The sequence below is a fragment of the Mirounga leonina genome, unplaced genomic scaffold (genome assembly GCF_011800145.1).
Source record: "Mirounga leonina isolate KUSES-001 unplaced genomic scaffold, KU_Mleo_1.0 Mir_126, whole genome shotgun sequence".
Lineage (NCBI taxonomy): Eukaryota > Metazoa > Chordata > Mammalia > Carnivora > Phocidae > Mirounga > Mirounga leonina.
Window position 1 is genome coordinate 23,352,124 of NW_023270314.1, and position 27,591 is coordinate 23,379,714.

General features: G+C 42.5%; 1 protein-coding gene across 4 annotated transcripts; it reads left to right on the forward strand.

The window, feature by feature from the left end:
* Window positions 1–522: 522 nt before the first annotated feature.
* Window positions 523–26,501, forward strand: TESPA1 (thymocyte expressed, positive selection associated 1). 4 transcript variants are annotated; one of them, XM_035002458.1, is made up of 11 exons: window positions 523–688; window positions 2,428–2,520; window positions 9,741–9,955; window positions 10,274–10,348; window positions 10,925–10,967; window positions 16,873–16,922; window positions 17,501–17,554; window positions 18,310–18,346; window positions 18,591–18,689; window positions 20,463–20,671; window positions 22,323–26,501. In XM_035002458.1, exons 3-11 carry the CDS (start codon window positions 9,793–9,795, stop codon window positions 23,096–23,098), a joined length of 1,506 nt encoding a protein of 501 aa, XP_034858349.1. In that variant the 5' UTR covers window positions 523–688; window positions 2,428–2,520; window positions 9,741–9,792; the 3' UTR covers window positions 23,099–26,501. The 4 variants fall into 4 exon arrangements, with proteins under 4 accessions (XP_034858349.1, XP_034858348.1, XP_034858351.1 ...); XM_035002457.1 differs by lacking the exon at window positions 2,428–2,520; XM_035002459.1 differs by lacking the exon at window positions 523–688 and having other exon boundaries at window positions 716–2,520.
* The last annotated feature ends 1,090 nt before the right edge of the window (window positions 26,502–27,591 follow it).

A 27,591-nucleotide genomic window follows, 5' to 3' on the forward strand; every position in this document is an offset into this window, starting at 1 on the left:
AAGAAAGACTTTAAAGTAGTTTGAACATAAAAACAAAGGACTAATAAGTCAACCCCGAAAGAAGTTGTCCACAATGGCATGAAGTATTTGAAAACAAGCTTCTAGAGAATTTACCAGAGTGTGAAAGAGTTATGCAAACTGATCCATTTTGGCTCAGAGCTGTCTCAAGTGTGTGATAGGGCTGGGAGCATTTTCTCTGAGACAAATGTGAGTTAACTTTTAGACACCCCTCCTCCTGGGGACAGAAAGCTTTATCACAGTCATGAGATTCCAGTAACATGGTAGGAAGTCTCCTACACACGCATTGTTAAATGGGCTGTACCTTTCCCGTAACAGGAAAAGATCTCTTGTTTTACAAAGACCAAGGCAGCCCTCTGACAGGAAGGGCTCCTTAGTGGTGAGCTCAGTGACTGCCGATCTTTTGTTCTTCAGTCTCCTGAGCTAGAGCAAAGGATGTGGCTGAGGTAGGAGGCGGGGACTATGCATATGTGTGTGTGTGTGTGTGTGTTCTCATTTCCGCTTCCCCTTTCTGAGCTGGCAACAGCAGTTTAATGAGGACAGAGAGAAAGGTACAACATACAATATGATACTTTGTCACTGTCCTCACTCAGATCCCCATACCTGGGAAGGGCTTGGCCCCACTTTGCTAACCACTATGCCTCAAACTCTGCTCTCTACCCGTGGACAGGTGAGTATAATTTTCACCTTAATTTTAAGACTATACTGATTTGGGATGGTGCCGGGAGACAGGAGAAAACAGGCAGGAGTGAAATCAGGTTGCCAAGAAAAGGGAAAAATCAGGAGAAAATCTCCCACATCCCTGACTTCAATCCCTGACTGTGCCTCTCAGAACAAAAAGGACCCTTTACTTTTTTTTTTTTTCCTTCTTCCTATTACGGGAGAGGTACTCTATATAGGATCACAAAACATGGGTTCTTTTGATGGTGTGAATTACTATTTGGGAATGTTTCACCTTTTTCATGTGGGAACTTCCTCTCTGTCTTGCTATGCTCCCTTGTGCTGTAACTTTGAAAGGTTCTCAAGGAGAAGTTTCTCACTTCACGGCAGATCCCATTCTAGTGCTCGTAACTGTGAACTAGTGGGAACACCTCGCCTCAATCAGTGCTGTTTTGTGTGGGTGTGACTACTCTCCTCCAAAGCTGCAGAAGAAAGCTGGCCGGGAGATAAGCTACAGCAAGATATGTTGGGAGGAGACACGAGGAAGAAGTCACACAATTGGACAGTGCCAGGCCAATTTAACTGGAAGGCTCAAGAGGGATAACCACCTGTGGGGATTGCTTCTCAGGCTGTACATCTCAGAGATGGCTATAGGGATACGGTGACCACTTAATGACTTACATCATCGCAGGTGGGGGAGCGTCTGTGCCCCTCCAGCATCCCTTGTCTTAGTGGCAGCCGAGCTGAGCATGTCACCACCTACATGACCTTTGGGGAAGGTAGAGGAGGGGAAAGATCCTCCACACTGGGGTTTTCCCAGGCCCCTGCTGTGCTGCTGAGCTTTCCAGTGGGTGGAGAAGAGGCGGGTGTCTGACACAGAACAGCAACAAGATAAAAGAGCCCCCCAGAAATGGTTTGATAAGATCATGAAGATTTATAAGTACTAGGGACTCTATCACAAATGGCTGCCTGTCTGGGCAAGGGGACTTTTTAGACAGTATGTGGCAGGTGCTGAGGTTATCAGGTTGGAGACTGGAGGCTTTCAGCTTGTGTGTCCAAGCTGCAGATTAACAGTTGTTAGGCTTGAGTGATTGGAGCTAAAAACCTGGTGTGATTCTCCTGTAACAGGAAGCATTACTAGGAGGAGTATAGGCCGGGTTTATTATCTCTCTCTACTAGAATATTATCAGAGATAACAAGCAGATGATACAACAAGAGGGACTGAAGGACATCTAACAAAAGAGTTCTTATTCACGGGCACCCCGGGGAGTTTAGAAACTCTTCACAGCCCTACTAATACTGTTTCTCATAACTTCCCCTGGTCCCTGAAAGGGGGATGGAGCCCTGGGATTAAGCATCACATAGTGGCCCTGGGAATCAACACACTCATTTTTAGTTCAGGGTTTCTAATAGAGAATGACTCGTATTCTAATGGAGTTTTGGAGAGGAAGTTTGGTCCCAGCTTAGATCATGACTCATGGGTCCACCCTGGGCTCCAGTAAGGGAAAAAGATCAGACACTTAATGGCCACTTGATAACTCGCAACTCTTCTGCTTTCCACCTAAAGGACAAAACCAAAGTGGGTATTCCAGTACCCACGGTACTTTGTACCCTACCCACACCCAAGCCCAATGCAGAAAGGCCTAAACCCAGATTCTAATAAGAAAGGGTGTAGACCATTGTGAAAGAAAAAGAGGGGAGAATTAAAATGAGCACCTGAGGGAAAGAGTTGCATTCCCATGCAAACAGGACTGAAGAATTGAAGACTTGGATTCACCGAACTAAGAAATCCACTCACCCTCACTCCTGTCTCCAGACCAAGCCATCTGCAAACCAGGGCAGGTAAACGGATGTTTCTTCATCCTGCTGTCTTTGTATCCCTTTCAGGTGAAAAAATTTAGTGTCTCCCAACACTGAGAGCACAGGATTACCCTTTTCCAAATGTATAACTTTAATGTTTCCCATGGAACTTTACGAGCCTTCCATAAAACTCATTCAAATGTGGAAGTGGGCATAGAGAAGAGAAGGATGGAGAACAAAAGAGGTTTTAGATGGTCTTCTTTCAGTATTTACTCAGCTGAAATTATTTATGGGAGAAAGAGGGTAAGAGAGGAGGGTAAACTAGTTACATTCATTCATTGGAATTTTTCTTCATATTATTTATCAAATAACATCCCCCTTTTTCCCTGAAATAGACTGACCTGCTGCTTTAGACCATAGGAGGCTCAGAATGCTCAAATGCTATACTCAGGGGAATTTTCGTTCTGAAGGTCTTCTCAACTGCAGTGATATAGAAGAGAACTAGAAATTAGGAATGTATTTCCTGTCTGTAAAGGAATGTGAGAGCATATCACAGGTTGGGGGTGTGTGCTGAACAGGGTGCAGCCAACCTGGCTTGAGGTGGAGGTTGTCCTATCTACAGAGAAATGGCTGTCCTGGGATTTCCCACAGCCCTTTGCAATGGCGGTGATACGTGCCTATCTTGGCTGTAAATGCGGATAAGATGCAAAAGGTCTTATGGGCCCCATCATGGAAACTCTGTTTCCTTTTTCTCTCCTCCCACGCTTGTTTTCACTCTCAGTGCCAGTTTACATGCCCTGCTTACAGACAGAAGAGAGTATCAGAGGTCTGTCTGATACGTGTTCCTGGGAGGAGGCCCAGAGTGGAAACTAGAGTGGCATGAGGAAGGCAGTGTGATTTAAGGAAAAAGCATAGACCTGGGGCTCAGATCTTGTGAGTTTCAGTCCCATTTACAACCTTAATAGTCTATGTGATTTCAGATAAACTTCCCCCTCTCTCTTCCTCTCCCCCTCTCTCTCTTTGCACTCTTTCCACCCCCACCCCTTTCTCTTTTTCAAAATGACTGACCAGGATTAGATGATCTCTCCGATCCCTCTTGGCATAAAGTAAGAAGGAAGGAACTACTTACAGTTTATGTTTTATCTCTGCTCAACAGCAGCGTCCCTCCTTCCGCATCTGGATTTTACATCCACTACTCTATCCTGCTGCTCACTCCTTCTTCCTTCTTATTCCTGAAAGTGTTCTGACTTTAGTGAATGGTTTAGACTGAGGGAAAATTAACAATAATAATTGCTATCATTTATTAAGCCCTTCCTTTATATTTCAGGGACTTAATATCCATTATCTGATATTAGCCCCCAGTAGCCCAACAAGTTGTGTTATTACCTGTTTTACATATGAAGAAACTTAGGTTTAGAGGGGAAAGGTGATTTTACCAAGGTACATATGCATTAAGTAGATAGAACTGTGATTCCAAACAAGGCTAACTCTGATCCCAAGGCCCTTGCTCTTCCTACAGTTTTCCTTCTCAAGAGTTGGCCCTCCTTACTGGACCCCTTAAAAATATCCCCATGAGACACCTGTAAGCAGAGCTGATATTTGGCAGGTACAAATTGGTAGACCCATAATGATGGTTAAAATATTTCCATACCAGTTTATGATAAGTATCAATTGCCCCCAGCTCACTGAGTGCCCATGAGCAACCCGACAATCCCAGCTCTTCCCACAAGGTTCCCCAGACAGGCACCAGAAACTCAATGCCATATACCTATAGGACTCAGCTACAGGGCTGTGACTGCTGTCAACTCTGATTGGTCTGTGCTGCTCTATAACCGTCCTTAAATGTTCTGAATGGCACAAAAATCTGGAAGCAATGTGGAATCCCAGGCAGACTTTTCCTCTCAACTAGAACCTAGTTGGACCCTTGCTGCTGAACTGCTCTGTGAGCCCGACAAAGGCAAAATTGCTTCACATAATCTAGTTGGGAGTTAGGAAGGAAAACTATGCTAATAACCAAACAAAGCAACACTTCCTTCACTAAGATTATCATAAAGCCAAGAGTAAATTAATTTTGGTTTATGCTGCCTCTTCTATACGAGGCTATAAAGTGGAGAATTTATGTAGCATGTGAAATGGAGAATTTACTGAAATAGTTTCTCCTTTCTTTTTATCCCAAATTATATGTGCCACTGATACTTGGGTGGAGATATTAGGCTATTTTCTTGTTCTATAATTAATGGAAAGACCATACAACTAGAGTCAGACCAACCTGAGTTTAATTCTCAACACTGTAAGAGCCTAATTATATGAGCCTGGATAAGTCACATATGTCCCTGAGCTTCGCATAACAATAGTTAGCTCAAAGGTGATTGTCAGGATTAAGTGAAATAGTTTACAGGAAGGTTTTATGCATAAATATACAGTACTCTGTACATCCCAGTTGTTTTAGCACCTATCCCTTTGACTGGCCAGTGTTAATATATGCAGAATCTCTGACTACATCCCTAGAACACAGACTGGAGGTATATGGTGTACTCAATGCAGTAATAACGACAGACCCATAAAGGTTTCCTCCTGCTACTACACTTGCTGCTTCTGCTGATGATTTGTGTTAGAAGATACTCCTTTCCAAGCTCGTAACTCCTGAATCTTCTTTTGTCTAACTTCGATCCTGTCAGCTGAAATTTCTGCTTTGAACTATAACATCCTCAAAACAAAGAGAATTCCCTCCTGCTCTATTTGTTGTAGTCAGATTCCAGAACATTGGCCACATTGTGCAGAAATATTTAGGGAGCGAACCTCTAGAGATATGTAGGAAAGAGGAAAGGACAAAGGGCTGGAAATGAGAGCAGAAGGGAAAATAAGGCTTTTAAAGAGTGATTCAGGCAAATAGCAATAGAATCAGTGTGGAGTTTTTTGGGTTGGGGGGTGGGCAGTTAGTAGGAAAAAATACCAGCAGCCTAGGACTTCCTTCCTCACAGGAGTTAGATTAAATATAATATCAAATACAATAGATTAAATACAATAAACCAGCATCACGAAAGATGGTTCTCAGATTCCAGAAGGAACTTCTGACCAAGGAGTGGAAACTTCAAATGGAAAAGTCTGAAAAAATATTTTTTAAATTTAAAGGATTTGATAGTTTAAGCTTTATAAAATTCAGTGTGACCCCTATGTTTCATCAACAAAAGATCAGCGTGACTATGCCCCAAGCCTCTTTTCTCTTCACTACAAAGTATAAAAATACATATACATTAGGATTTGAGACCCTGTGGAGAGTCGGGAGCCCCTGTCCCACAACATGTACTAAATGAGGATAATTTTTCAGCACCGGCATGATTCTCGCTCCTCTGCAGGTACAGCATCTGCTGAGCCCCTCCTGCTGCAGGTACCCTGCTGGGTCCTGAGATGGGGCTCGGGGGAGGGGTTACAAGGAAGGGGGCATGGTGACCAGACAGGTGACAGCTTCCCTCTTGCCGCATGTGGTGTGAGTATATGTGCTAGTTGTTAGAGGTGGGGAAGAGAAGAGATGACTTGGATAGGCCTTCAAAGTGTAGACAGAATTTGTCTGGATAGAGGGGGAGGTGGATGAAACTGCATAAAGTAAAGGAAAAGTAGCGGGAATGTTCAAACAGTGCTGGAGCTCAGTGAGCAATGCCTAACAGAATCACACTCCTTTGGGCTCCTTCTGGGCCTCCCCCATTCAAGACTCAACACTTTCCTGAGTCCGTGGAAGTTGGAAGTGCAGGCACCTCAGAAATCAGTGTCGCTGTGGAAGGGACTCTGCCAAATGGGAAGTAATACCGGAGGCCACGGGACCATTTCCTAATGCTTCTGGGGAAAACCATGCAAAAACATTTTCTTTTCCAGGTATTATCCATACAGATATTTCAAACTCAACTAGAATAAATTCAGATGCATTGGTATTGAAGGCAAATTTGTACAACATTGACTCCTGCCAATTCATTTTCAAGAGGATGAAACTGCTGCCCAAGGAGGACACCTAATTGACTTGTTAGAGGTCAATGAATTGGACCAAAAGGTTAAAAGAATGCCCACATCTGGGGCACCTGGGTGGCTCAGTCGCTTGGGCGTTTGCTCAGGGTCATGATCCGGAGTCCCAGGATCGAGCCCAGCGTTGGGCTCCCTTCTTGGCAGGGAGTCTGCTTTTCCCTGTGACACTCCCCCTCTTGTGCTCTCTCTCTCTCAAATAAATAATTTTTTTAAAAATCTTTAAAAAAAACTCACATCTACTCTGATTCTTAGTCACTACTCTTTTTGCTGCTCCCAACTCTGTTGTACATATAGGTTTACGTGTTTGTATGACTCATCTGAAGGAATTATGTCCCGGCCCCCCTCTCTATTACAAGGAGCCCCAAGACCTTCAAAGGTGCCATCTGCGTGCACCCATCCTGCATGCACCCATCCTGCAATTCTTTTTAAAGCTGTCACCGCTGATGGGCTTACCTGATATCATTTGCCGCTTCCTCCAGATTCCCACAAAGAATACCCAGTTTCTTATCTCTCAGCAACATAGCTTTCTCCTGCGATCTCTAACCAGACAGTTCTATTCCTCCCTCCCTCATAATATCACTGTGTTCATCTTGTTCCTATATAACACCATGAACAGGTCTCTGTGGCAGAGATCAGGGGGAAATGAACTTGTTCAATTCCCTGGGCCCACGTCCAGTCTGCCACGTTTGAGATTAGCTTAGATGTGCCTTGCATCTTTTCTTTGACTTCATGAAGAAGGTTTGCTAAGAGCTGGGCTTTGAAAAGTGCAGTGTGTCAAAGGCTGAGGGACAGGAAGATGGAGAGGGAAAAGAACATGAGAAAAGCATAAGATTTAAAAGGAGATAAGCATTTTCAGGGGGCAAAGGGGAAATTAGCCTATATGCATGCAACGTATTTTCAAAGATGTAGGACGAATGTAGAATAGATTCATATCACAGAGGATGTCGAAACCCAAGTAGAGGTCTCTATCTAGCATCTCAATTAGCGAGATTCTGGAACTGCACTAAGCATTATGGGGGTTCAGCTATAAAACGGCACATTAAAATACCAGAAGCATCAAATTTTAGGGCATAATGTCCCAGTTGAGAAACTGAGACCAGAGAAAGGGATTGAATTTTCCAAGGTTATACCACTAGCAAGTGGCAGAGTAAAGAGCGGGAGTCACATCTTCCTTCTTTCCATCCTTCCTCCTTTCTTTCTTTCCTTCCTTCCTGCCCTCCTTCCTTTCTTCCTTCATTCCCCCTTTCATCTTCCCCCTTCCCTTCTTCCTTCCCTCCTTTCTTCCTGCCCTCCTGCCTTCCTTTTAAATTCCCCTCATTACCAAAAAAGTCCTTCTTTGTGAGCTGAAGAGTTCTTATGATTTAGATGAGGTCCATTTACTCTGGGAATTAAAGACCGTAGGCAAGTAGGCAAGTCAGCCTTTGACATTTTCTTTTCTGGACCAACTGACACCAACCTACTCAATATTTTGAAGGTGTAGAACTAGGTAAATAAACCCTGACCAAGGCTTTTTAGATTTCCTAAGTTCTTTCTAGTGGCAGTTTCATCCTCTTTTATCACCTCGCAAGAGCTCTGACTGAAGGGCAAGTTTTCTCTGAGTCCCCCCTTTGTGGTTTCCCTGTGTCACAAGCTGAATTTATTCATTTAATTGCCCTTAAAAGGCCCAGGCAGTGGACAAAGAGCCAGGTGCTCAGGGTTAACAACCTCTCTCCTTGGAGAAGACTGGGTGGTGGGCTGGACCCGAAGTGAAAGAATTTAGATGTATCATTCTTCTCTGGATATGTTTTGTTTCTAGCAAGCAGAGGCATCCAAAACAATTTTATTGCCCTAGGAAGGCACTTTAGGTTCAGGATGGTCCTTTCAAAAAACAGCTATTTTAGGGCCTCCATGGTTCCACGCCTCCCTAATGATTTTGTGTTGAAGTCTTTAAAGAATAGAAGTCTCTGGAAACTGGCACTCTTCTTATTTTTTTTCCTCTTGCTTTGCCTTACTGCAACAATTAAGAGCACAGCTATGAGAATGGAGCTGTTGACGGCAGCTCCGGGGAGCAGAGAGATGAGCCACTGAAGAGCACTGGTCAGGCTCCTCCGTGTCCACTGTAGCAGGCTGAGTGTGGCAGGCAAGGGAGAGGCAGGAGGATGGAGCATCAGCCAATGAATGTACATTAGCCTCAAGGCTTTTTAAGTCCTAGTCGGACAACTGAGATTTTCTTCCCCTCTTTCTTCCTCTTTGAATAAATGGCTAGTGCCATCAGAACGTATCTTTTGGAAGAACACAGAGATGTTGAGCAGACAGTGTTAAATGAAATATACATGGCATCAATGAACTGAGGAGCTAACTCCTAGCTATGGAGAAACCCACGTTGACAAATTAAAAAGGAATGACCCTGAGGGTCACGACTGTTCATTGAGTAAGGCAACGTCTCCCTGTTGTTTGTATTATGGGATTTTTTTTTTCCCAAGAGAAATCTTACGTGGACCCCTGATATATAAAACAGGAAACAAAACAAAACAAACAACAGACTCAGAATGACAGTAGTTGGAGTGACATCCTGGCTGTGGCACCTTGGAGAAGTTGTCTAAAATTTGAGATCTGGGAATTCTTCATGTATCTTTATGAAGAACAAACAGAGTGAATTTTATCAATTGCTGATTTAAAGATATTCTAATTATAGTGGGAGAGTCTGAGAGACAACATTCTTAAGGATTTTTTTTTTAAGATTTTTTATTTATTTATTTGAGACAGAGAGAATGAGAGACAGAGAGCATGAGAGGGAGGAGGGTCAGAGGGAGAAGCAGACTCCCTGCCGAGCAGGGAGCCCGATGCGGGACTCGATCCCGGGACTCCAGGATCATGACCTGAGCCGAAGGCAGTCGCTTAACCGACTGAGCCACCCAGGTGCCCAACATTCTTAAGGATTAAAGAAAGCTGTTTTCTAAGGCAATATGCCAGTTGTTGTGAGAAGTAGCAATTCTTTAAGTTAGAAGAACTTTCTCAATGTCCCTTAAGTCATAAGATGTTTGAAGTTCCAAGATTCGCTGATTTGAAACACTTGCCCTGGTATCTGTCAGAGCATTGGGGGGAAGGGGTGCAGGGGTAGGGGGAGACAGAGGAAGGACTGGACAACTCCCCCCCCCTTCCTGAATGGGCAGAGGGGTCATGCTCCTTCATTCAGAGCTGGGAAGATGTTGGGGCAGTCCTGGGGTAGTTTCTGAACAGAGGATGGAGGAGTTATCGCTGTATTTCAGCTCTCAGAGCAGCATTCCTGTGCCGGGAGACCCTGAAGTCTGAGCTGGGGCCATGGAGGGCTCTGTGCTGAGCCCCACATCCTGGGAGAAGCGGCGGGCCTGGCTCCGGCAGAGCCGCCACTGGCAGACCCAGGTCCTGGAGGAGGAGGCCGCGGCTGCCCTGCAAGATGTCTCAGATCCTGAGCCTGCCAGCCTGGATGATGTTTTCCAGGAAGGTAAGAGGCAGTTAGACAGCAGACAGCCTTGCACGTGGCCTCGTGCCGGGGGAAAGGTACCAGCAGCCACAGGTCTGCAGAGTGTCTGCAGCGGGTCCCTTGTTGAGGCTGGGCCTTCAGGGAGGCTCATTTTGATGGGTTCAATGCATTTAAAGGAAGAAGAGTAAAGTAATAAAAAATATAAATTATGGGAGAGAGAGAGAGAGGCATAAGATTAGGAAAAATAAAGCACATTTTTGCATCATCCCAAGAAGCTGTCTATAAGGGCCTGAGGTCATGGTTCTCTTGAATGCTTTGGGGTGTTTTTATTTTGTTTAGGCAACAAAGTGATGCTCAGTTCGGATACCTGGACTCTGGCTGCAACTCTGCTGCTAGCAAGTGGTGTGACCTTTGGCAAGTCACTTACCCCATATTTGTCTAATGGAAGTGGTGGTACCTGAAGTCGTAGTAGTACTTTTCCTCCATGCCTCTCAGAGTTTCTTTGAGGTTCGAATGAGACTACAAACATAAAAGTTAAAGAAAACAAAAACAAAAACAATAACAAAGCAAAAACAAAAAAACCCTCATATAAATAAACCCATCGTTGCTTATCTGGCAAAAAACAAAAGCACGAACCCAAGATTGTGATTTTTTTGTTGTTTTTTTTTTCTTTTTATTTATTTTTTATTTTATTTTAAGGAGAAAGATCCACCCCTGTTCCCAAACCTTGGGGAGAAGGGAGCAGTGGGCCTGTGATCCTGGGCATTTTCCAGGTTCTGGGAGGAAGGGGGCGGCAGGCAGAGAGAGAAGCAGCAGTCACTATTTTTATACATGGGTGTATTCCTCTCCTATCTTAAAGAAAAGTTTTATGGGGGGAAAAGTCTTAGGACGTGTCTCACATAAGGATACACTTGCGGAAGGAGGTGGGTTGCAGGGAGGAAGTCTGACCTCCTTCAGCTCTCATGGTGCTCTGACCTCTGACATTTCCAGGGAATCCAGTCAACAAGATTGAAGACTGGCTGCAGGATTGCGGGTAAGTGCTGGAAGGCCCTGGCAATGAATGTGGCAGATGTGTGGATACGCTTGCAGGCACTGACTCTTGGGAACTCAGAGACGGGGAAACGGGTTTGATTTGGGCCTAACGATTAGAAGTGAGGTTGAAATGGTGGGGGGTGGCAGGGGCAGATTATAAGGGTTTGGGGTGAGTGTTACCTGTAACTGGGCCTGGGCTGTAAATGAAGTTTACTCTGGGCTGAGACGAAATTAGGGTGGGGGTCTGGAAATCCGGTCTGGATGCGGTCGAAAGCCCAGAATGACGGAAATGCGCAGCTCTGGGGACTGTCTGGGCTGAGTTGCAGATCCCTATTCTTTCGCTTCTCCTTCAGACTGGAGTCTTACACTGTGTAACAAAAGAGGAGTTAGACACCTCATTGTTCTTATGATCACAGGAATTCATCACTGTGTTTATTTCTACTACAGAACACAGGATGATGGGCTAAAGGTTTAGCCCAGTTATTCAAAGCAGTGAAGAACGGGAGCAGGTACTTGAAGGCAAAATGCAGTATCTCCCTCCTCAGAAACACTAAAATAGGAGGCCCCACACCTCATCAGTACCATTTTAGGCTCAGTCTACCCAGACACAGAGGGAAAGCTTCTGTGCCCTATTTAAGCCTGATCATTTGTGTGATAATTCTGAGAATTTATAACTCCTGCCTGCTCCTTCTTTCCCCTCCAGGAATGTTCCAAACTTTATATAGCCTTCAATCTGAACTCATCCATTAACGCCATCCTTGCTTATTTGGTAGGAAATAAATAGCACTGAATGATCTAGGGCTGTTTATTTCAACTCTGCCCCAGAAGGTAATGCCAGGAAGGATTTATTCTGTGTTTTTGTGGGTTTGCAAAACATACTGCCCTTATTGTCCTGACCTGGTTCACAATTCATTGACTTCACAGTCCGTGAAGGGTCCTCAAAGTTCAGGAAGGGAAGGGATGGTGGTAATAGAAATGTTTGCACATTTTGGTGTGTCACAACTGTCCTAGGATTTGGAATGCCTCACCTGGTATCTACAGGAGAACCAGTCAGCTAATGTCGTTATGTCATTAACTACTCTTGAGTCAGTATACATCACTAATCGTTGACAGCGCATTTGCTGATGTCTGATTGTCTAAATGGCTTAGAAGGGGGCCAAGGAGTTTAAAATATGCTCCTTGACTTCAAACATACTACATTCTAGCTGAAAAGAATAAATTCACAGGAATATAAGATTGTAAACTCCAGAGATTACCTTTCCCCACCTATATTCCACAGAGATAAACCCAAAACTTGTGCTGAAAAAGTGGTCTGGTGAGTCAAAAGGCTCAAAGAGTTGAGCCTACCCTTGTGCTAACTATCCATGTAAGCACTTGTCAGAAAAAAACCAAAACTCCTTCTATCTCAGACTCCTCGCCAAAAGGTGGAGACTCGAATAATAATGTTTCAAAGTTTCTTGTGAGATTTAAATGAGATAACATGTGCGCAAGTGTTCTCTGCCCTGTAGTAAAACGTGAGCAGTGAGGTTTATAAAGGAGAGGCTTTGTGCTACTTTAAAATAGTTCTGCCTATAGACTTAGGATCTATCTGTCTAAATCTCGTTGTTTCTCAGAAAAGTATGTCCAGAAGTGATACACACCAACTCTATGATAGTGATTATCTCTGGGAAGGAAAAAAGTAGGAAGGAATGGGAGTAAAATGAAACTTTAGTTATATTTTTAATATTATATTTATATTTTTATTAACAGAGATCAGAAATGAACATGACAAAACATTTACATGTGTGAAAACAGGGTGGCAAGTGCAAGGGTGTCTATCACATTTTCTTTCCCTTTCTATGTGTTGAAAAAATGTTAATATTTACACTTTGAAAAGCGCACAGGAAAGTCTCTTAACACACATTTGTCTCTGCAGGGGGAATTTAGGTTCATAAAATAGTTTCCATTTTCTCTATTTTCTAATCCTCCCTATTATATATGTAATGCTTTTTAGTTATATGGGAAAATTAGAAAAATTAAAGGCTGATGATGGTTGATGGTAGCGAGAGAACAGTGGATTGTGATAATAGACGATGAAGAAGAGGGGGGAAAGGCATTCCAGATATGCCATTCTGAGTCACACAGTGTTCAGTTCTTAGGCTGTCAAGGCCACAGAGGAAGGAAGATGAACAAGGAACCTACATTCACTGGACATCTGTCCACTCTGTTGACAGGTGCCTGGGAAGCACTTTTCAAATTCTACTTCAAGACTGTATAGTTCCCATTTTCTTTCCAATGCCAAACAGACATCCTCCGGTAGCAAGACGGTTTTGTTTTCTGACAAGCTCTCCAAGAAAGCCCACCAACTTCCTGGGTGATTGAGAGTCAGTGTCTCTCAGTGTATTGAATCTAGTGGCAGACCATTCTGCTGCAGGTCAAGATCATGTATATCTTTACCTGTCCTTTTGCTTCTTCCTCTTAAGGCTCTCAGGGGAGGTTCTAGGACATGAATGTGTTGCTTGTGAATCATTGGAGGTAGGGTTAGGAGCCCCAAAATCTTCTGTGTGGACCTTAGCTTAAATCTCTGCAGGCAAAACCTATGGAAATTGCTGGAAGAACCTAAAAATAGTCACATCCTTCTCACAATCTGATCCTCCTTCCTACTTTTGTTTATGAATTGGGTATACAGGAGGAGTGGTACCTTGGCTCTTCTATTTCAGACTTGAAATGATGCTAAGGGATCTTTCAGTGGAAGACAGAGAGGGAGGAGCAGCTATAGATCTAGTCCCTAGCCATCAATTTTATGTCCTAAGCAATAACCTATGAGAGGCCTGGGACTTGGGCAATGGCTATGAAGTTTTAAATCAACTTCAGTTCGATCAGTAGATCCAGGCGCATGTCCATACTTCTGTGGTAGATTCCACACACACAGCCTACTGTCCCAAGGCTCATCCTGGGCTGGTCCTCAAAGAATACGTATCTGCCTGCTAGGGCACAACTAGAGAAGAGAAATGTAGGAAGAACACCCAACAAAATTTGTATCTAGTGAATGGTACTGAGTTTTGTTTGGACAAACCAGAAATTTTATGAGAGGTTTTTTTTTTTAATTTCAGAAGGAAGCTTTCTTTTATTTTTTTAAAGATTTATTTATTTGAGAGAGAGGGAGAGCATGGGCGGGGGGAGGGGCTGAGGGAGAGGCAGAATCTCAAGCAAATCCCTCGCTGAGCACAGAGCTGGAAGCGGGGCTCAATCTCACGACCCTTAGATCATGCCCTGAGCCGAAATCAAGAGTCAGACGCTTAACCGACTGAATCACCCAGGTGCCCCTATCAGTGGTATTTTTTTAATGTAAATTTTATTGAAGTATAACGTATGTATCAATAGCATTTTTCTTTTTAATACAACTGTAGTACAACTCAACAGGAGTTGAGGACTCTGAGGAGTTTCAGCTATGCTGGGTGAGTGGGTTCTAGAGATCTGTACAACATGGTACCTGTGGTTAACAGTGCAGTATTGTGCACTTCAAAATTGGTTGAGGGTAGCTCTCATGTTAAATGTTTTTACCTCAAGAAAAAAAAAAGTCAAAGAGAAGCAAGGAGATTCTGGGAGATGTTGGATATGTCTGTTACCTTAACTGGTAATGATACCATGGGTGTTTGCATATATCCAATCTCTTAACATGGTATACGTTCAATATGTACACTTCTTTGTATGTTATGCCTCAACAAAGCTGTTAAAATAATAGCCATGTAAGTTATACTGAAAGATAAAATACTTACTGAAAAATAAACAAAGCCCCATGAATTTTCTCAAAGAGAATACATACGCCCATGAAACTTGAAGCAGAACATTACCAGCATTCCAGAAGTCTCCTTCTGGAAGGTCTTCTTCCATTCACTACCCTGCTTCCAAGGGTAACCAGTAACCTGACTTATAACATCATAGAAAAATTTTGCACTTTTTAAACTTGCTATAAATGGAATCATACAATATGTGCTGTTGTATTTTTTTATTTTAATTTTTTATTGAAGTATACTTGACTACAATATTTCATTAGTTTCAGATGTACAACATAGTGATTCAACAATTGTATACATTATGAAATGCTCACCATGATGGGTGTAGTCACTATCTGTTACCACACCAAGTTTTTACAATATTATTGACTAAAGTACCAATGCTGTACTTTTCATCCCCATGACTTATGTATTTTATAACTGGAAGTTAGTACCTCTTTCAATATGTAGTGTTTTATGTCTGTTTCTTTTACTCAGCATTATGTTTGTGATGTTCGTCCATGTTTTTGCATGCAGTGACAAGTCATTTTTTTTTATTGTTGTGAAGCAGTAAATTGTTTATTTATCATATAATTTATCCATTTTACAACAGAGATTTGGTGTCCCCCAGTTCTGGGTTATTATGAATATTATTTCTTTTGGTGAACAAATACAGACATTTCCATTGAGTGCAGACAGTGGAATACTAGTGTGTTTTAGTTGTAGTTACAATAACAGTCAGCTTTGGCCCTTGCATTAATGTGTAGCTGCAGCCAAGTGTTAAATACAAGAGTAAATCTCAGTATTCTAATAGTTGACTATGTAAGTTACGGTGGTTTTTTTGGAGTAACAGTAAATATAAATTTCTACTGATATTTGTAATGGTCTATAGACTAACATTTATGTTTGTGATATTATCTTAAAATACATTTTTATGTAATTATGTTAGGAAAAGCAGCCACATTTGTAGTTCTAGTTATATTATTAGAGTTACCCATTCTTAGTTAGCGTGAATATTGTTTCACGTTTTATAATGTACCTTGATGTACAGTTTTTTTTTTTCACGAAGACATAAAAATGCAGATTTTGGAAAACATGGTTGATTTTTCACTACTGAAAGGAAAGCATCAATAGAAGATGTCTACACATGCAGTGATTTATCTTGTAAAATTTAAACACAGCTTGATCTACAGATGTTCAATTAGTAAACCCATTGCTATTATTAAACATTTCATTGAGTGATTACATACGGAGATTACATTCAAAGCATCATGTGCAACTTCCCTTTTAAAAACTTTCAGGAAAATGAACTCTATAAAACCCATAACACATTAGTCCTTGAAGCAGACTTAGATAATGATCATAGCGAGGCATCCAAGTCCCCTGTGTAATATTTGAGAACAGAACAGCAGCCAGGAAGCAGGAATGCAAGCCAGGAGCTGTGGTTCCAGTTCACCACTTTCCATAGACTGCTTTACTCACCTTCTTTAGACACAGAATTTTTCCTTGTTTGTAAAACTGAGTTGTTTCTTGCCACCCTGTATGCTGATTTCGGTCTATTCCTCTTGTGGAGATGGTAAAAGTTTGATAAGACCCTATCTTAAAATGTAAAATTACAATCTGGAACCAAGATGCCGTTTCTGCTGCTTCCTGAGAGATATGATCATCAGCAAGAACCTGCTCAGAGAAAAGGAAGAAGGTGTGGGGAGCTAAGCTGACCTCCTAAAAGTTGAAAAATATCAGTATTTGTATCTGTGATGGCCCCAAGCCCCTGCTTATATAAATGTATTTCTCTGGTTTTGTTTCTATATTCTGTCTTTCCAATTTTACCAAGCACCTGTAGACTTGTTGCTCGCCAAGCTGACTGTGGACAGCGTGGTCAGTACAATGGCAGCCCACTCTTCGGTGCGTACACGTGTGCGAAAAACATGGTACGGAGCAGCACAAAATCCCATGCTCTCCAGTCCCACTTCCCCTGGCTACTTTGGTGAACTTGTCAAGGAACTACTCTTAGTTTGCTTCAACCTAGAAGCAATGAAATCCTGCTGAATCTCATTGGAAAATTGTGTGAACTTGTGGGACACATCTGAGGAAAAAGCCCCTTGGAAAATATAATTGTTTCCCACCTGTAAGATTATTTTTGGTCCTCAGATACTCTGAAGAAGGGTTTTTTGAGGAAACAGGACAGTCAAGCTACAATGGTGAGTACAGCTCTGTCCTTTCTTCTGTTGTTCTTCTACCTGGATAGTGACATGGCTCTGTGTGTGTGTGTTTATGTACACGCACGTGCATATGCAGGCATAAGAATGTTGACTGCCTTTTCACTGTCTGCAAAACACCTATTGGTGGTCACAAGGCAGTCCAGGAGATCCAGAAGATGGAGTAAACATTGCCTCAGAGCTGACAGGCTGACTAACGCTTAAAGACTATCTTCTGTTAGTGGTTGCTCAGCTAACAACCACTGCTATGGGAAAAGAGCTTTATAAGATGTGTGTGAGTACACACCCCAATGTGCTCACTATCTGACAGAGGATTGTGTCCACGACTATATGATATAGGGGACAGGTTAATTACAAGTGATTATGTCTTTCTAAATCAAAATATGAATGTGATTTCTGAGGTAGTACATGTAGAGCTGGGGGAAGTTCTGCAAATGTGATGTCTGACGTGATTACGTGGTTATAAATGTTCATATATACAGGGGTGTGTGTGTGTGTGTGTGTGTGTGTGTGTGTGTGAGCACAAGCCTATTCTCTGTGACCTTTGCCTTATTTGACAGGGTGCCTCAGCCATGGAACCAGCTTTGAAGATGACTTGACCCTAGGAGCAGAGGGTAAGTGGCACAGCTTTCTGACATTGGAATCAAGGAAGAGGCTAAACAGGAGATAAATTAAGGGTAGAATGAAAGGGAGAAACTGTAGAAAGAAGCAACCTGAGGTCTTACCAGTAGGGAAAGAGCAGTCTCGTTATGATCTAATGTAAAGCTCTTAAAGCTTCGTGTGCCCAGAAATACTTCCTCACCAGCCTGACATGACATCCACCAGTCCATCATTAGGGCTCTCATTTATCCCCTGGAAAGACAACACATAAAATCACCATAACACTGGTTGCCCAGACATCTTTGAAGCTCTTGTCTGTATAGGAAACCCAAAGCAGCCTGAACACTGGGTGTAAGCAGGAGACCACACTGAAGGAGAGAAGAGCTTGAATAAAGGATGGAGATATAGAAACCTAACAATGTCTCCTGGGTCCTGTGGAGACTCAAGCAGTGGGGCAGGAACACTAGCCTAGAGGGCTGAATGATGTTCTCTTCCTCGGGACAGAGAAACTCTTGCCTCAACACCAGTCATGGTGTATAAGTTCAGAGGCTCAGGACCCCTTGCTCCCTGCCATATCTGCCCCCCTGTCCTGGTCTATGTTTGATGAACTTTAGATACTCCCACAAAGAACAGAGTTCATGGGGTTCAGCTAGCCTGTAGTAGTGGCAGAGGGGAGTGAAGGGGGCGAAGTGTTACATTCAGAGAGGCAGCTTAGGTGATTTTCATTTTCCCTTCTAACGTTCTCTTCGCCTTTCTGTTCCTTGTCCAGCCACACTGTTGGCCACCAATGGCAAAGTCTTCTCCAGGTAAGTGTTAGGTTCACCCAGACTGAATGATGTCTTCTTCAGGAACTACTGAACTGGTGTAGGTATCAGAGACAGATGAAAAATAAAGAGCTCAAGAGTCACAAGAGAGAGTGAGATTTTCCAACCAGGAATGAGGCCCTAGACTGAGTTTTCCCAGTAGACGGTATGCCCAGCAAAACATGTCTTGGATCCAGGGTGCAGACTGCTTACAAGCTTAGGGTAACATCAACTCTGATCCCTGCAGGAGTTTCCTAGACCCATCCCGGCCCTGGCAGCTCCTCGATCTTGGCTGCAGCTTGGCTTCCAGCAGCATGACTGGTGGCACCAACAAGACTAGCTCAAGGTAGGTACTGGATTTGGCAGGGGTGTAAGGGTGGGGAAGAGGAGAGGCCCAAGAGAATGGAACCAAGAACCATTGTCCATTTTTTTCTGGGATATCTTACTGAAGGTTTTATACACTCACATACTGGAGAAGTATGACCATATTTGCTTCAAGAACACTGGGGGATGTGGAGGAATCTACTGCTCAGAGCTGGATGCTCTGTAAAATAGAGGTGACCTTGTACCCCAGCAGGTGTAGCATGGGGATCATCACAGTCCCTGGACTTACAATTAAGTGTTCAATCAACAATCAGTGAAGGTATTGATTGGTTGATTGAATGAAACAATAAAATATTAATTCACTAGGGCAATATTGTATCCCCTAATGCAGGCCAGGCATTACTATGTGGAATTGAAAAAGATGAAGCAAAGTGCTTGCCCCCAGGAGCTCAACAATCAAATACGGTGAACAAAAGGCACATGCAAATAACTTTAAAACAAGATGGAAAGTGATGAAAACTAATGTGGTATAATAGAAAGTATTTGGAATTCGGTGTCAAAGTTTGAATTTGAGACCCAGTCCTCGGATTTATTAGCCATGTAACTAACTATCTGTAGTGATTTGTCCTTACTGAGCCACAGCCCTGGCCACACCCCACTTCAATTATGTCAGAATCTCTGGAGATGAGACTCGATATCTGCATGTTTTTATTGAAATACACTTAACATACAAAGTTGTATTCATTTCAAGTGCACAACATAGTGATTCCACAATTGTATACATTATGCTGTGTTCACCACGATACGGGTAGTCACCATCTGTCACATACAATGTTATTACAGTAGTACTGACTATATCCCCTATCTTGCACTTCTCATCCCCATGACTTATTTCTGTGGAATGGGTAGTTATTGAGCTCTCATGTCACCCAGCTTGGTGGTACACAGATTTGGATGTAGATACATGTGAGTACCATACCGAGAGAGAGACAGAGAGAACTTGATCTGTAATGCAGGGCTTCTGTCCTGAAAATAGTGCTATGAAGGGGTCTACCTTTCAAAATCAGGTTTTGAACATACCTACACTGGTTAATTTTTACCCTCAGGGTAAGAATAAAAAGAATTTTGTGTTTCTTACACACTTTCTGCCTAGATGTCCCACACAACCATGAGGTGAAGCTGGGGAGCAAGCTGCAAAGCCCTTGGCAAAAGCCAGCCAAACCATAGTGTGTGCAGGTGGGAAATGACTGGTTAATAACATAACCACAAGATTTCTTTAAATCTAGAATGCTTTTGATTCTTCAGATCCCTCTCATAGCAAATTTTCATTCATATGTTATGATGTTTAAAGTACTGCGATAGGGGTACCTGGGTGGCTCAGTCAGTTAAATGTCTACCTCTGGCTCAGGTCATGATCCCGGGGTCCTGGGATCAAGCCCTGTGTCCCACTCCCTGCTCAGCAGGATGTCTGCTTCTCCCTCTACCTCTACCTCTCCCCCCGGCTCGTGCTCTCACTTGCTCTCTCTCTCTCTCAAATAAATAAATAAAATCTTTAAAAAATATATAAAGTACTGTGATAGAATCTAATTCAGTTTTTTAAACCAAGGCTGGATTGTCATTCCCATGTTTCAGACAGAAAATGTAGGTTCAAAGAAGTGAAAGTTTTTCTCAAAGTCAGAATGGAAGGTAGAGAAATGATCGGAAAGATAGCTCAGTCTCCTGACATGTTTCTTAAATACTCTGGATGACCCTGTAACTCAAAGTTGCCCCTATTTACCAAACTTCCTCTTTTCAGCATCTCTGAGATTCTGGACAAGGTGCAAGAAGATGCAGAGGATGTCCTCTTCAGTCTGGGCTTTGGCCAAGAGGACCACAAGGACACTTCGCGGATTCCTGCCCGATTTTTCACCACCCCGTCTCAGGCCAAAGGCATCGATTTCCAGCTTTTCCTGAAGGCCCAGGTGCAGAGGATAGAGATGGAGGACCCTTGCCTCATGCTGGCCAGTGAGTGTTCCCATGGATCTGCTCCACTTCTCTGCCATTCACGACAGGGATCAGTGGCTCCAGATCCTACTTTCTCTCAGTCAGTTTCACTCCACCCTTGTCTCCTGTGTCTATTTCCTGGCATGTTGTTTTCAGTGAAGATGGAGAACTTTGATGTATGTTTCTCCCTCTTAAAGAAATAGTCATCAAGAGACCTCATTTCATTATTGCTTTCTTAGGCCTTCTTTCCTTTAGCTGAATCAAATGAGAATAGTGTCTTTAAATTTTATCCCTGTTTTTATTTCTCAGTTGGAACAGTAGAATGTTCCCCATTTACAGCCACTGTATTTTTGTTTGTTGGTTTTTGTACAGCCACTGTATTAAAATCATTTCCTTTTAGGGCAATGTTCTCAAAGTTCTCAAAGTTAGATATGTTAAATTGTCCAGGGACTTTATAAAAATTCATATTCATAAGTTTTTTTTCCATAGAGGGAAAGGCTCAGGAGTATTTATTTTAAACAAGCACATGGGATTCTTATGTATAACCCTTAGACCACATCCAGGGAAACAATTATTTAAGTTGTCCTGATTTCATACTAAAGAAAGATATGAGAGGATTTCTCTAGTTAGATGAGGCATAAAAGACTCTATTTGATTCTATACATTAGAATATGTTTCAAATTATATTCTCTACACCCCCAATATGATTGTATTTCAGATTCTTTGCATCAGATTCAACTTAAGATAAGCTTGATAAACCACGCTCCTGAGCTCTACCTGTTGCAACAAAGATTTTGAGTTGGAATATTTTCACAACATTAGATGATTCTTATGCACACTAAAATTAGAGTATAATTGATTGATTTTATTTTATGTGCCATAAACATAACTAGGTGTTAAATTCTGGAAGAACAGACTAGACAAGAGGAACATGATTCTTAAGCCTTTTGGAAGCTTACAGTTTAAGAGATGTATGGCTTATCACAGTGCTTTTCAAACATGGATGTCCGTATGAATTACCAAATGGTATTGTTAAAGTGCTTGAGATACAGTCTGAGATTCTACATTTATAACAAGTTCCCAAGCAGTGCCAATGCTTCTGGACTAGTGACCACATTTATGAAGCAAGGTCTAATTGAATGATAAAGTCGTGAGTGCGAGCTCCACATTGGGCATAGAGTTTACTTTAAAAAAAAAAATGACATAAAAATTTCTGTACCCTAATCCATTGGCTAGTAATTGCCATTTTTCCAATTTGTTGATACTCCCTTCTAGAACCCTGAAGTTTTGTTACTGTCTAAGAAAATGAGGTGGGTTTTGTCCTTTTTTCTGTCATGTTTGTCATCTAAAGCAAACAGTAATCGAAGCCATTGTTTAGAATATACTGACAGCAGAAAGGATATGTGAAACCAAGATATAGAAAAGTTTCTTATCCCATATAGAATTAATTTTTGGACTGAAGGAAAATATCTATTCGGGATGGGAGTCAAGAAGTCAAGAAAATCAAGAAAGGGGGTCCTGGGTGTGAGAAATCTAAATGGGAGAAACACTGGTGGGGAAAATGGCATCTTCCTTCTGAATTTTGAGCCTTAGGAAGGCTATTGAAGGAAGACTTACAAGAGATAATTTGCTGATGCGCCCCAGATTCACCATCTTCAACCCTTGTGCCCAGGCAGGTTTAAGCAGGTGCAAACACTGGCGGTCACTGCTGATGCCTTCTTCTGTCTCTACTCCTATGTGTCTAAGACACCTGTCCAAAAGTTCACACCATCCCACATGTTCTGGAATTACAACCCAACTGATGTGCCATCCATCAGGATTCTGGCTCCAGAACCTGAACCTCACTCACCCAGAGAGCGCCTCCGGAAAGCCATCTCCAAGATGTGCCTGTATACAAGCCCCCGAGATCGGCTGTCACCATCCCATAATATCCCCAAAAGGAACAGTTTGGACCAAGTGGTGTGGGAAGTGATGGACAGAGTGAGAGGAGAGAAGCTGGTCTTCCAGCAAGACCCTGGATTTGGGCCAGGCTCAGAGGAAGATCCTGTGCCCCTCATCAGGGATGCAATGCTGCCCACTTCTTCTGGTCCATGTGCCCTTTACCCCAAAGAGGAAACACAGCAGGTGTTGTCCCCAATGCAAGCACCATCACCAACTCTGGATCCTAAACCAGAGGCAACCTGTTGCAGGCATTCTCTGCCCGGAGCAGATCTACAGTGGAGCACAGACCCTGCACCGGTAAAGAGAGAGCTGTGGGGTCTACAAGCCACCAATAAGGAAGTCCATTTGGCCAAGGACGAGACTTTCTGGAAAAGAAAGAGCAGAGCAAGAAAGAGCTTGTTTCAGAGGAATCCCATGAGCAGGACGGTTAAGTCATCGGAACTGTCCATCATCCAGCAGAGCCAAGAGCAACCAGCACTGCACCAATCTCTAACCCAGCAGCTGTAGGACACTTGTGACTTGGAGGAGGTGAGAGGGTTGGGGGCAAGAGAGAGGCTGGCAGAGAAAGGTTCTGGATTCTTGCCTTTCAGAAAAGGGAATCCGGGCTCTCTGTCCTCACCAGATATACCAATTCTTGAATTACATTCAGAAACCTTTGGGAACAGGTTAATAGAGAAGGAGAAAGATAAATGGGCTTGATTTCTTAAGATCATCCAGGTTTTCAGAGCTTTTCTAATTCCTCATCTGATCTGATCTTCACTGAAGTTCCTCATCGAGCATACCTCGCTCTATTATTTGTGGAATCCGCAACAGAGTACAAATAGAGGTTGGTTATACACTAAGCTAAACACTATTAAATAAAATATGCTCTCTTCTACCTTAATAAATATATAACCATAAAGACGTGGAAGTCCAGGTTCAAAGTTAATATTCTCAGATTCTTAGCACTTCTGTGCTAGAACATGGCAGTGTAGGCAGAGCCACTCCCCAGCTCTGGCCTAGCGCCTTCTCTTCCCATGCCCAGATCTGTCCTAAACCATTAGGGACATTGCACATAGATGTGTGAGCACCCAGCCTGCATATCCAAAAGCCACACACCCTCTACCCACAAAAATAGCCACCTACAGGTCATCACTCATGCCTGGGGCTGCATACACTAGTAGAGAGGTTGACCCTTTAAGACAACAGACACCAGGCAAAACCAGTGCAATTCCCTGAAGCAGACTTGGAGGGCATCTGAGCAGCATATTCGGGTATCCTATGTAACCAGAGCATGTTCTAGAAGGAGTAGTGCAGGATCCAGGTGGACACGTCCTGTCGGTCCACCAACTCTTCATCCTGTGCACTCTCAAGAACTCACGACTCCTCTTGCCTGGGACTAGTGACAATACTAGGATCAAGTGCTGAGCTCCCTTGGGAAAGCTCTCAGATCCTTGCCACAGGAGAACCTGTGATGATTTGCAATATTGTTCGCATATATGTCACCTCTCATTGGACATAGCAGCTGCACCTCAACTCCTGCCTTCCTCACTACCGCATTCCTGCCACAAGAGAAGAAGCCGAGTCTCTCAAGTACACTCAGCCTCTTTCCCCTACGGCTACCTGCCATCCAACACCTCTATGCACTGGCTCTGAGTTCTGCTGGGATCTTGGTTACAGGTGCAAAGCCACAGTGAGGAGGAAGAGAGCTGCTGGCCCAACAGTCCCAGACACCCCCACCTGTATCAGACTTTTGCTGGCAAAGACTGGAGAAGTAAGTGGGTCTCTCTCTCTCCTTTCTTTCTCTCTCCCTCCTGCCCTCCCTCAGGCAGTGAGTCTCAAACCTGGCTACATGTTATAGTTACCCAGGAAGATTTTTTTTTTAAATACCCACAACAAAGGGTCTCACATCTTGTGATTCTGATTTCATTGATATGGCATGGAAATCAGTGCCTGATTTTTTGTTGTTGTTTTTAAGCTCCTCAGATGATTCTATTATGGCTGGTTAGATACTTCTCTAGATCAGTGGTTCTCAGACTTTAGCCTCACCTGGAGGGCTTGCTAAAATGCAAATATCTGGGCCCCAAATCCCAGAGTTTCTGATTGAGAAGCTCTGGGCAGGGCCCAAGAAGCTGCATTTCTAACAAATTCCCAAGTGATGCTGATGCTGCTGGTCTGGCAACCATCTGAGAACTGTTCTAGGGTTCTAGAAATGTATAACCTTACTATTCAAACTGTAGTCTGCAGGCCAGCAGCATTAGCATCACTTGGGATTTTGTTAGGAATGTGGAATCTCAGACCCCACCTCAGATTTAAGGTATCACAATTTTATCAAGATCCTAAGGTGATTTGTTTGCATGTTGAAATTTGAGAAGTGCACTGCTATAGTTGTTTTAACAGATGAGAACCAACCATAAAGAGCTTCATCCCGGCTCCTGCTCATAACTACATTCTAATCCGCCAACATCACCACATGGGGAAGACTCCAGGTATCTCACAGCCATGCTCCCTTAGGCTCTGAGTTCCTTCCTGCAGTGAGGACCTGACATCCATAGCTCTCCTTCTCTGACAAGGGAACTCACATAGGTGGTTACTGCAGCTGAAATGTCTTTCCTTTCAATATGAGTTTTGAGCATTAACTGTATCAGAGGTATCCCTTATACCTTTGAATGTTTTGGCTAAAGATCTGTTATTTAAACCGAGTATAAATGAGGCTCCTATACTTTTTACCACCTATCCCCTAGTACCACAGAGAAGATGGCATCAGGAATGAATAAATAAATAAATAAATAAATAAATAAATATTATAAGATAGTAGAAATTGATATCCTTCTTGAATCAAGTCAATGAGTCTTACTTAGAGTTCCCTCTGTTTTGAACGTCTTAAGTTTATTGCACTTCCCGGCCCAATACTTATTTTGAGTCAATACTCTAAATTTGCAGTGTTAATTATCCAGCATCACAAAATCTTTACACTTCTAGCTCTTTTAATTTTAATTCTCTGTGATTTTAGGGCCCTAATCACTCTTCTTTCTCTCTTGCTCATTACTTTCATCTCCAGGAATATAAATTATATGTATACAGTAGTCACTCACAAAAGAGGTAAATATCAGAAGGCAGCAATATAATATATTGAATATATATATATATATATATTTGGGAAAAGTTTAGGATATGGAGTCAAATGACCTACACTATACTAATTCCATGATTTTGCAAAATTCACTTGACTTTAATTTTATCCTACATAATAGGAGATGTAGAGTTTCAACACCTTACAGGGAGTGTGTGAAGGTAATAAAACATATTAGAATAATAATGGATGTTGCTGCAGCTGGTGCTGATTTTAGAAAAGGTAATCATGGGCATAAAATATTTAGATCAGTGATTCTCAATCCTACAAGATTTTTTTGAATTGCTCTTTTCTGGACTCCAATCAATAGACTTAAATACAAATCTCTAAGGTTTGGACTTGGGCATCATTGTTTCGTCTTCTCTTAAAACTTTCGTATTGCTGCATAAGAAGCCACCTAAAATGCAGTGGTATAAAGAAAAAGTTGTTTCTTTTTTGTCACTATTTTGTGGGTTTCCTGGAAGGTTCTTCTGCTTGTCTCACCTGGGCTCCCTTATGCAGCTGGTTTTGGCTATTTGACTGACCTGGACTGAAAGGTCAAAAATAGACTCCCCCGCATGTCTGGAACATTGGTGATGAGCGGCAGGGGGCGCCCTCTCCGTGTGTTGTCATTCCTTGGCAGTCTGGCTTGTCTTATGTGGATGTTCAGCAAAAACTGAAATTGCAATGCTTCCTTTTACGGATGTGTGGCAAGTTTCATAATGTGCCCCCTACCACATGACTGGTTAAATCAAGTCACAAGGCCAACCGAGATTCAAAGGGAAGGAAAACAGACTACATTTTAACAGAGTGGCAAGGTCACAGTGCAAAAAGCCATGTTGAATGGGAGGGTTGTTGTGCCATCTTTATAAACAGTCCATCGCATTGACTCCGGTGCACCATGAGGGTGAAGAATAACTGCTTTAATCAAAGGACTTTACCCTGGCATATTGAAGATGCGCTGAGGGTAAGCTTTCATGCTACAGCTCATTCAGACTCAGCCACAGCATCTGAATTTGAAAAGGAAATTAACTGGTAGGCTTATCAAATTAAAATAGAAAATGTGGAATATGTCCCTACAGTTTCTTTGCCAATAACCTAATTTATTCTAAAATGCAAAGCTTTGTCAAGTGTTATTTGTCCAGCAGATGTCAGCCTCGCACAAGAATATGCCAAGATACCCACCAAGGCAGGCTGGGTGCAGGACCTATCAGGTTATACTTTTCCGGGCAATACCTACAATATCCAAGAAGCCAGTTCCCCTCACACATCTGCCCTACCTTTGGCCAACTGTCAGTGTACAGAAAGATTAGAACTGAATTGCCAGGGAGAAAATATTGCTAGGAGCTATATATTTCAGATAAGGAACTAGATTCCATTTTCCTCCAGGGTTATGGGATCTCAGCACAGCACAAGAGATTGTGGTTAGAAATGGATCACTACATCAAAAATTAATGATGTATTGTATGGTGACTAACATAACATAATAAAATTAAATTTAAAAAAAGAAATGCTGTATCTCACTTATTCTAAGGCGTGCATTTTTCCACATTTTAATATCTCTGAGATAGAAAGGGTCTTAACATTGGCAATGTCAGCCAAAGTCTCTAATTTTTTTCCTCCTTAGTGAAATATAAAATAATTGAGTCTTGCAAAAGATGGCTTATCAGATTCAATGAAACACAGTAACTTTAAGAAATTAAATGTACTTATTCTCTCAGGTAAATGAGGAAATGATTTCACAGATTTCCCTTCTGTGATTCCCTAGAAGACTAAGAGATCTCTTCTTCACTGACACAGTCTTTGGCTGAGATGGGGGTCACAGTGGTTCCCAAATCTTTCAGATGCTCCATACATTAGTTTAATCATCTTTTCACAAAGCTATGAATTATTTCTCTCAATCTACTCC

Bases quoted from the DNA above. Each gene is read 5' to 3' on its own strand.
- TESPA1 (XM_035002458.1), top strand. From the start codon at position 9,793: ATGGAGGGCTCTGTGCTGAGCCCCACATCCTGGGAGAAGCGGCGGGCC. The intron at 9,956-10,273 runs GTAAGAGGCAGT...TATTTTGTTTAG, and splicing joins GGATGATGTTTTCCAGGAAG to GCAACAAAGTGATGCTCAGT. The intron at 20,672-22,322 runs GTGAGTGTTCCC...CCTTGTGCCCAG, and splicing joins CCCTTGCCTCATGCTGGCCA to GCAGGTTTAAGCAGGTGCAA.